The sequence below is a fragment of the Vulpes vulpes genome, chromosome 9, assembly GCF_048418805.1.
Source record: "Vulpes vulpes isolate BD-2025 chromosome 9, VulVul3, whole genome shotgun sequence".
Classification (NCBI taxonomy): domain Eukaryota; kingdom Metazoa; phylum Chordata; class Mammalia; order Carnivora; family Canidae; genus Vulpes; species Vulpes vulpes.
The window spans coordinates 98,930,292-98,940,126 of record NC_132788.1 but is presented as its reverse complement, the minus strand read 5'-3'; the positions used below and the strand labels follow the sequence as shown (position 1 = coordinate 98,940,126).

At 52.0% G+C, this 9,835-nt stretch overlaps 1 protein-coding gene across 1 annotated transcript in view; it reads left to right on the top strand.

Moving 5' to 3' along the window:
- Positions 1–1,100: 1,100 nt before the first annotated feature.
- The window catches only part of SIN3B (SIN3 transcription regulator family member B), a 38,116-nt gene continuing 29,381 nt past the window's right edge, over positions 1,101–9,835 (top strand). The window contains exons 1-4 of the mRNA XM_072721300.1: positions 1,101–1,258; positions 1,503–1,609; positions 2,884–3,037; positions 9,340–9,540. Of these exons, the coding sequence (XP_072577401.1) occupies positions 1,139–1,258; positions 1,503–1,609; positions 2,884–3,037; positions 9,340–9,540 (582 nt within the window). The 5' untranslated portion in view covers positions 1,101–1,138. The remainder of the gene's footprint in view (positions 1,259–1,502; positions 1,610–2,883; positions 3,038–9,339; positions 9,541–9,835) is intronic.

Below are 9,835 nucleotides of genomic sequence, written 5' to 3'. Positions count from 1 at the left end.
GGGGTTAGGGACATTGTAAGTCTCTATGGAATGCTGGAAGCAAGGTTTCCAGGACCTCCTTGAGGGGGCTAGCTATTGTTGGGAAGAGTAATCTATTCCTGTCTAATAAAATCTGAGTCATGAGACCCTTCAGAGATATATTGCTGGGTATTATGCTTCGGGGATAATTACCAACATATATCTTGGTGCAGGCCGAGATAAAGGAAGTTTCCAAAAGAATTTTTACATGTTCAAGTAGACTTACAGGATCCTGGGAGTTGGGCTAAGATTGCTTTTTGCCTGTTAGGAAAAAGTATTACATCAACATGGAGGCAGTTGAGTCCCTAGAGGAAGGTCACTCGTCCTGTTTCAAGGACTTGTCGATGGGCTGTGAGTATTAAACACATCTAATAATTTTTCTTTTGTCTTTGTTTCCCACATCATTACGGCCTTCAATACTGCACGTAGGTGCTTAGAGTCCATCTCACAAGACACAAAGAAGACCCTGGAGGTTTGGAAGCAGCTGTGGAATGATCCAGTGCTTTATAGCACCAGGGCTAGGAGAACTGGTTAAGAGACTCCTGAACTGTTCCACTGGGGAAATGATGGGATCAGGAACCATCAAGAACCAGTTAGCAAAAGTGCACTTCACAGGGCCCCTGCGGTGCTGTGTGCCCCGGGCCCACCCTCACATCAACCTCATAAAGCAGGGGTCTACAAATATTTTTTATAGCAAATATAACAGGGTCTGCACATCTTAGGGTCTATCACAGCTACTCACCTTGCTGTGGAAGCGCAAGAGTAGCCACCGATGATAGGTACACGAGTGGGTGTGCCTGTAAATTTTATTTTACAGAAATTTCACGTGTCACGAAATAGCCTTCTCTTTTGAAATTTTTCCAACTTTAAGAAATGTGAAGACCACGATGAGTTCGCTAACTGGAACCGGACAAAAAAGCAAACGGCTGGGTTTGCTCAGCCGCACTATATAAGGCGTTGGTTAGCAGTTCAATTTTGGGAGTAAGGTCCCGGAGCAAGTCCTTCAAGGAGCCACGCCCCCGCGACGTCATCAAGGCCGCGCCCCCTCCGGGGCGGAGCCTGCGCATGCGCGACCGGCCCTCGGGCGGGGGCGGGGCGGGCCGCGGCTCCGACTTCCAACATGGCGCACGCTGGCGGCGGCAGCAGCGGCGGCGGCGGCGGCGGCCCCGCGGGCCGGGGGCTGAGTGGCGCCCGCTGGGGTCGCTCGGGCTCCGCGGGCCACGAGAAGCTGCCGGTGCACGTGAGTGCTGCCCCCGCCGTCCCTCGGGAGCCCCGTCGCCCGGCCCCCGCGGGCCGATGCCCCTCGCCCGGGCCCCGCCCGGCCCCGCCTCGGCCTCCACTCCGCACGGCCCCCGACCCCAGTCCCCTGACCCCTAACCTTGACTCCCCGGAGGCTCGGCCCGCCCCCTCCCCGCCAGGGACCCCGCTCCTCCGTCCGCTCCTCCGCCGACCCCCGCCCACCGGGACCCTCCCCCTCCCCGCAGGTGGAGGACGCCCTCACCTACCTGGACCAGGTGAAGATCCGCTTCGGCAGCGACCCCGCCACCTACAACGGCTTCCTGGAGATTATGAAGGAGTTCAAAAGCCAGAGGTACCCGCGGGACCCCTTCCCACCCCGGGGGGGCCGCCCTGGGCCGCGATCCGGCCGAGCCGGGTGCGAACCCCCATCCCGGCCCCCTCTCCGCCCCAGTCGGGTGACCTTGCGCAGGTCGTGGAACCTCTCAAGAGCCTGGGTTCCTTCTAGAAAACGGGAGCGGAGAGTACCCCCCTGTGGAGCTGTTGTGGGGATTCCTGGAAGGAGAGCGGGGATGGGGTGAGGAGAGAGCAAGAGAGAAGTCCGCCAGCGCAGCAGGAGTCCGGTCCTGTCTTTACTCAAAAGGATGTTTAAAATGAATTTTGTCCATCAAGGATTTCTTTAATTAATTTTAAATTTTTTTAAGCACTACGTTAAAATTTTTGGCCTTGATTATTGCATGTTTTGGCACCCTCTCCCCCTTCAATCTTGTCTCCAAGGTGAGTGCCTTGCCCTCGGCAACCCCCCCCCAGTCCCAGGCTTGTTGGAAAGTAATGCGCATAAAACGCTTTGTAAGGGGTCTGGCACAGAAAAAGGATTGAAAACACACCGAGCTGATTTCTGTAGGCGCACAGGAGGGTTAGAGCTACATAGGGGACCTCAAGATCATGCCATCCATTAACCGGAGGCTCACTTTGGCTTATAGTGGGCCAGAGACTTGCCCAGACCAGCCTTATGGGCAGTCAGGACTAGAACTTGGGCTCTCTGACTCTTAGATTCTCAGCGGTCCCATCCCCACCGTGCTGCCTCCCCCTCCCTGAGGAAATCGGGCAGGGCTGGCCTGATTTCCTTCCAGGAGAGACCAGCTAAAGCTTTGAGGGAGCCCCACTGCAGCCATGGGGACGACCCCCTGGTGTTATGCAACCCATGCTTGTAGGGCCTTTGGTATTTATGCTTTGCCATCACTTGCTGGGATCCACACCTGTGTCATGGTTTATCACATTGCTTAGAGGGCTTTGGCCTCCTGCCACTTCTTGGAGTCCCGGACTTTCACTTGGCTCTCCCGACATTTTCAGAACTGAACGCGTGCGCTTGGAGTGTTTGGGGTAGCTGTGCCATGCAGATATCCTGTGGTTCTCCATAGGAGGGTACAGGGAGCCCGAGGCTGGCTGCTGTGGAAGTAGATGACACATAACACATTGGCTGAATCACACCGGTCACATTGCAGGGTGCTTTGTTGTCCTTCGAGAAGCTCATTATTAGGTGGCACTGTCAAGTGAGTTGGGAGTAGATTTTGCTTTCAGTGTGCTCCCCAAGACACTTCTGCCCACTCTCGTTCTCTTTTGTTCTAGCATCGATACGCCTGGAGTCATCCGACGCGTGTCACAGCTCTTCCATGAACACCCGGACCTCATTGTTGGATTCAACGCTTTCCTTCCCCTTGGGTACAGAATAGACATTCCCAAGAATGGCAAGTTAAACATACAGTCGCCTCTATCCAGCCAGGTATGCCGCTATGGTGGTCTGAGTGAGTTGGCCCTGACATGGTGCACCCTGGTACTCAGGTACCCAGGTCAGGCAGCCCATCTTGTGTATCATCGTGTTGCTGGAAAGCCAGCGAAGATCCAGTCTTTTTCTAGACACGCTGCTCGCTTCTAGCACAGGTCAAAATAGATCAAAATACCTACCCAGCCAGCCTCTTTATCCCAAATCGATCCGTTTGGAGGATTCAGATAAGAGTGGATATGGTTGTTTGTGTCGGGGGTATTCTCTTAGCAGTTTTATGTCCTGTCAAAATAACCACCCCCTGTCACCAGGCTCTTATCCTGAGGCGTTCCCGTGACATGCCAGGTAGGCCACACTTGTACTTCGGTATGTGGTTGCTCTGATCATCCTAGGTGCCCGCCGCAAAATAAAGTAGTTGAGATGTGTGTGTGAATAGCCATTTTGTTGTTGCTGTGCTGCATTTAATTGCCAGCAGGGTCGGTGGCTCAGCTTAGGCTTGTGGCTTTGGCTCTTTCTGTCTCAGGTGGTGGCTCACTGCCTCCTATATCCCTGTAGTCCCTTCTTGTCTGAGCCCACCAGACCCTCTGAGCAAACAAAAGCCTTTGTAAGCTTTACTCTTATAAATTAGCCATTGCTTTTCCTCCACCTTGGCCCTGTTGCCATAATGCCGTGCTACAGGGGGTGCTGTCCAGTGCATCTGGAGATGTTTAGTAGATTCCTGACTCCACCCACTAGGCCCTTACCCCGTGGCGACAGCCAAAAGTGTCACCAGACATTGCCAGATGACTCCTGGGAGCCATATCACCCCCATCGAGAACCACTGGTCTGCGTGAACCAGCTCTTTGAATCTCTCTGCCTCTGCTCCAGGGTTTGGGTTTTAGAAGGGATATAAAAAAAATCTACCACAGGAAGCGTTTTGTTGTTTCTGCCTCTGATGAAGGAGATTGCAGTTTTGTATCAATTCAGGAGTCAGATTTGGAAGGAGAACAGCCAGAGGCCATGTGACAGTGACATCCCTCTCTGAGAGGAACTCGCATGTAAATCTTGCCTTTTCTCTATGCAAGGCAAGCTCCGCCACCAGCATGTTGCCTCATTAAAGCCAAGCAGTGTGTCTCAGTTTTAAAAAGGAACTTGGAAGTGCGTGGCCACTGAACTCCAGAGAGCTTCCATTTCACATTTACACACGGAGCACCAGGATCCAGATGTAGGGCTTGTTGCTTCAGACAATGAAAGCCTTAGCGAGATTCATCTTTGGAACAATCACGGCTGAGAAGAAAAGCAGGCTCATTTACAGCAGTGTGCACGGGAGCATTTTGACAAGTCTGAACACAGGTGTGTTGTGACCATAACTCCCTTAGAGCCGAGGTCGAAGACATCTGTCACACTCCCAAGTGATGGCCACACTCCCAACAGTTCGCCTTTCCCAACCCCTGGCTATAGGAATAACTCAGCTTGTGACCTGGATTTCAATGCGAACTGCGCTGTCTTCGCATTCGGAGGTGGTCACACGGCCCGTGCTATTGTGCACACTTCATGTGTTAATGGACATAGCTGGACCTGACCAGTCCTTTCTCCCCTTGACTAGTAGCTACTTAACCTGGTTTTATAATCTTGCTGAAGCCCCGAAGCCACCACTTTTAGGGCCCCATTCTAACGTTGCTGACTCCATTTCTGTCTACATCAGTTGACCTGCTGAGTTTCCTGCCCTGCTTTTCAGTGCTCCGTCATGCCAGGCGTAAACAGGATGGCCTCTTGGTGTCCTGGAGTCCTTTGAAATGCCACAGTAGCCCGATAACTTTTCAGGGCTCCCCATACACCACGCTCCAGTGATTTTTTTTTTTTTTAATCGTTTTTTAGCTTCTGTGTTTTGTAGTACAGCTTTGTTTTTTGGTTTTTTTTTTTTTTTTTCTATTTTTCATCTCCTTGTGAGTCCTATCAACTCCAGGCAGGGAGGGACTACTTAGGTGCTGAGGGAGAGATATAAGGGAAGTCCCAGGCTCTGGGGAGCCCTCGGTGCAGCTTTTTCAGCCCTGGCCCATTGTTCTTGGGACCAGATTGTTCTTTTCTGGAGCAGGCTGTCCTGTGCAGTGTATGGTGCCCAGCAGCATTCCTGGACTCCACAGTCTACCCTGTGACGACCTAGAAGTATCTCCACATGTTGCTAAGTGCCCCCTGGGGGACAGAATCTGCCTCATTGAGAACACAAGTCTAAGAGAAAGGCAGTCGTGTGCCATGATGTGGGGAGTGTGGCCACAGGAAGGCCAGGGCAGCACGGTGGGAAGAATATCACCTTGCTGGGGCTCCAGCCTCCTGAGTCAGCATCATGTTGCAGCTGGTCATCAGGCCTCTGTTGTCACACCTCTCAGAGAGCCCTCTACTCAACCCCCAGATCATTCTCGTACCACTCCCATTTTGTATATTGTAAAATCGCAAAACCAGGATGTGAAATTAGAAATCCACCGCATCTTAGTCTGCCTTGCGTGGCCGATTGAGTCCAGGTCAGGCAGGCCATCCTGTCCGTCTTGTTCTCGACTGTGCCCCTGTTCCGGGGTGGTGCCAGGCACGTTTTGGGAGGAGCAGGACACTGCGCAGCGGTGGGAAAGTGATGAATCTCAGCTCCCAGCTTCCGTTCAGAGCCAGCCCTGCCTTCCGGGAGCCGGCTCTTTTATGGTTGGCTGGAGCAACAGCCAGCTTGAACACAGGTAAAGAAAGGTAAAGCTTTAGATGTGGCTTGGACTACAAATAACCCTTTACCTTTGGAGGTAGGCCTGCTGTGTTCTCTTTGGGGGAGGGTCATCTGGAAGTTCAGTGAGTCTCAAGTGGGTCACCTTGCATATCTGTGTCCTAGTCACTCATGGAACGGGTGTAGACCACCACCTCCTCTGTACCAGGTGCTGGGGTTTATTCAGAGTTCCTGCTCTCGGGGCACTCGCATGTATCCTGAGACCCGGGTGGACAGATGAGGAGCATGTGAGGGGGGTTAATGCTGTGAGTGAAGGCAGGGGCAGGGCGTGAGGGGCTGTGGGCAGATGCCGTGTGAATGATCAGGAACCCTGCCTGTGTCTTGGGGCGGGGGGTTTCCTGGGCCGGGTCCAAGGCCTAAGGAGGCAGTGAGTGGGAGTGCTTGAGAAACAGCCAAGGAGCCTGCAGGGTTATGGGGTAATGGGAAGAAGGTAGGGGAGAGAGCCAAGGCATGGGGAACCAGTGGAGAGTTCCAGAAAGGCCACTCTGGATGCGGTCCCAGAAGTGGACTGAGGGGGCAAGAGAAGATCTGGGGGCCCAGTGCGGGGAGGGCCTGGGTGATCTAGGCAGAGTGGACAGTGGCGTGGGCCCAAGGTGGGGAGTCCTTGAAAATGGGAAGTCTGAGGAGATTCCAGGATTCCTCAGTTTCTGGGTGAAGGTGGCATCACCTGCTGGGGTGAGCAAGGCCTGGGAGCAGCAGGGGCTGCAGGGGAGCTGCTCTGTGTTTGGAATGTGCTGTTTAAAGAGGTGTCTCATGTACCAAATTGGGGCTGTGTATGGCCACTCAGAGGGTGGGCTGTGCAAGGCTGCTTTTCGGTGTCTAGGAGAATACCTTACTATGCCTGGATTACTGGATTAGGTCACTCAGGGCAGGCACAGAAGAGAAAAGGTTGGACTGTTCTGGAAGGTTTAGAGCAGGGGTTGGCTCAGGAGCCAAAGGCAGCTTGTATTTGTATGGACAGTGGTTTTTACATTTTCCAGAGATACACTGAAAATGTTTTTAAACCGTGATTATATTCACATAACATAAATTCACCGTATGTAATTATTTTAGAGTATACGGTTCAGCAGCTTTGCACATATTTAATGATATCTTACAACCACCACCCCTAATTCCAGAACATTTTTATCACCCCAGAAAAGAAATCATATCTCACGATTCTCCTCTCCCACCGGCCACTGGCAACAATGAATCCACTTTGTCTCTGCAGATTTGCCTATTCTGGACATTTCATTTCTATGGAATCCTGTATAATTTCTTGTGTCTGGCTTCTTCGCTCAGCATTATGGTGTCGAGGTTCATCCTCATCGTAGCCTGTGTCAGAGCTACATTCCTTTCTATAGTTGAAGAATATTTCGTCATATGGATGTACCACATGTGTTTATCCATTACCCTTTGGTAGGCATTTGGGTTGTCCGCACGCCTGTTTTCAATTCTTGGGTAGATACCTAGAAGTGGAATCGCCAGGTCACGTGGTAACTATGTTTAACTTCTTGAAGAACCGCCAGCCTGTTGGCCACAGCAGCTGCACCATTACTATCTGGCCCTCTTTGCCAAACCCTGGTCTTGAGGAGATCTCTCCATCTTGTCCCGGTGCCTCAGTCCAGGGCATCGGAAGGGGTACACAGAGCTTGAAAATGCCCCCCTAGGAGTGGTGGGGAGCTCTGACACAGCCTCCTCTGAAGCAAATCTCTGCTCCAGGGCTGCTCCCTCCCCCTGCTTCTCCCTGGCTCCTTCTAGCGCCTTCCTCTGCCAGACCAGCGCACCTTTAAGTAATGCAGTAATCAGCAAGAGCGTCCCCAGAGGGCCTTAGGATGCATCCCACTGTCGGGGAGAAATGGTATTTAGGATTGGGGCTGCTGTGGGTTTTTGTGTCTCTGCTTGTCTCTGCTCAGACTTTAGAGTTGCCTCTGCACCACAGTTTGGGCTGAATGGTGTCCTCTCCCCAACCCCCCCACCCCAATTCATATGTTGAAATCTTAAGCCCCAGTACATCAGAATGTGACTGTTTCTGGAGACATTTGCAGAGGTAATTAAGGTAAAATGAGGCCCTTAGGGTGTCCCCTGATCCCATCTGCCTGGCGTCCTTATGAGAAGAGGAAATTTGGACATAGGGAGCAACCCACACAGACGACTGTGTGAGGACACAGTGAGAAGATGGCCACCCACAAGCCAAGACACCTCCAGAGATAACCACCCCTGCTGAACCTTGATCTTGGACTTCAGCCTCCAGAACTGTGAGGAAATACATTTCTGTTGTGTAAGCTGCCCAGTCTGTGGCGTTTTGTTATGGCAACCCGAGCAGAGTAACACACCTACCCAGGTGACAGTGAGCGTGCCCGCAAGTGTGTCTGTCATGATGATGGCTCTGCAGCTGTTTGCCTGCCATTCCCCATCCTGCTGGAGTCTTCAGGTCAGTGGTTGGTGCCCCGTGGCAAGGGGGATGGAAACACTAGGCTGTTTGTTCCTCCGTTCATCTGATGACTCACAACAATGGATGGAGCTCACTCTGCTCTGAGCACCATTCCAGGTGCTTGGGGTTATGTGAACAGAGTGGGATGTCTCCCCTCTTGGTATTTGCCATCTGGTCAGGGGTGGGCAGACAATAAAGTAAGTAAAATATGTGTTTGTCGGAAGGTGACACGCTGTGGAGAAAAATAGAGCAAGAAAGGGGCTCGAAATGCTGGGAGACAGGCTGTTTTAGTTTGATGCCAGGTGGTTCTGGAAGACATTCTGAGAAGGTGCCCTAATACCCCTAGAGCTAAGCTAGAAGGATCCCGACCTGCTCGAGAGCCAGCCACTGTGTGCGTCAGACCTGCAGGATGCCAGAGGGTTGCTCCTGACAGCCCAGTTTGGTTTGTGGGAAGTCCCCATGCATAAAATTTCAGTTTAGAAACATGAACATCCCCTCCTTCAGGGGGGTGGGGTCCAGGCCCACCACAAATCAGGATTCTGGGTGCCCAGGAGACAGACGTGCGTGTCTGTTTTCGTTTTTATTTGTATGGACAGAAAAGCACACAAATGGAGGGCAGGCACCATGGATATAGGGAGCAACCCACGGTCAGGGCCTGTCTCTTCTCATGAGTGACTTACCCTCAGCTTAGCACCAAGAGTCCCACGGTCCTAGACAACCTGGGCAGTGGGCAGCTGCCCTCACCTCCAGGGTCGCCACTTTCCCAGCGCTGCTGACAAGAGGTGTGGAAGATTTCTTTTATAAACAGCCCCAAACCTCACTCCAGAAGGGATGAAACAATCCACTTTTCACATATTTCTCCTGAATCCTCATTTTTCAAGGTATTGGGGGTCCTTCAAACTTCCATGTTCTTTGATCAGATGGAGATGGGTTCGTGAGACTCAGGATGGCACAGGCATGCAATATGGTGAGGGAGGAGTCATTTCCATGTTCTGTGTGTGCCCCCCACGCCACCGCTTCCCTCCCTCCAGACGCCCACATTCCAAGCCTTGGCTCTGCCAGCAGGGGCTCTTCCTGGGCTTTTTTTTCACATCTGTTCACGGCGGGGTCAGGATCACCAGTAACTTGCTGTCATGCTGTTGTCAGGACACTTCGCACAACCACAGTGACTGTGCAGAGAACTTCAAGCAGCAGATGCTCTATAAGGAGGACAAGCCCCAGGTGCCCTTGGAGTCGGACTCCGTGGAGTTCAACAATGCCATTAGCTACGTGAACAAGATTAAGACTCGTTTTCTAGACCACCCAGAGATCTACAGGTCATTCCTGGAGATCCTGCACACTTACCAGGTAGGAGGCCTCACATGACGGTGGCACTGCCATTGTCTCCCCGTCCGTGTGCATCTCCAGTGTCCACATTTCCTGGTCTGAATTCATGACAGCATGTAAAATTCCAATTTGCTTTTTTGTTGTTGTTGTTTTCTTTTTTCTTTTTTTTTTTCTTTTTTTTAACATGATAAAGTATACATAACCTAGAACTTAAGTGCCCAGTTTGGTGGCATTGAAGTACACTGATGTGCAACCTTCCCCACCGTCCATCCCCAGAATTGCTTGTCTTATAAAACCAAGACTCAGTCCCGGTTAA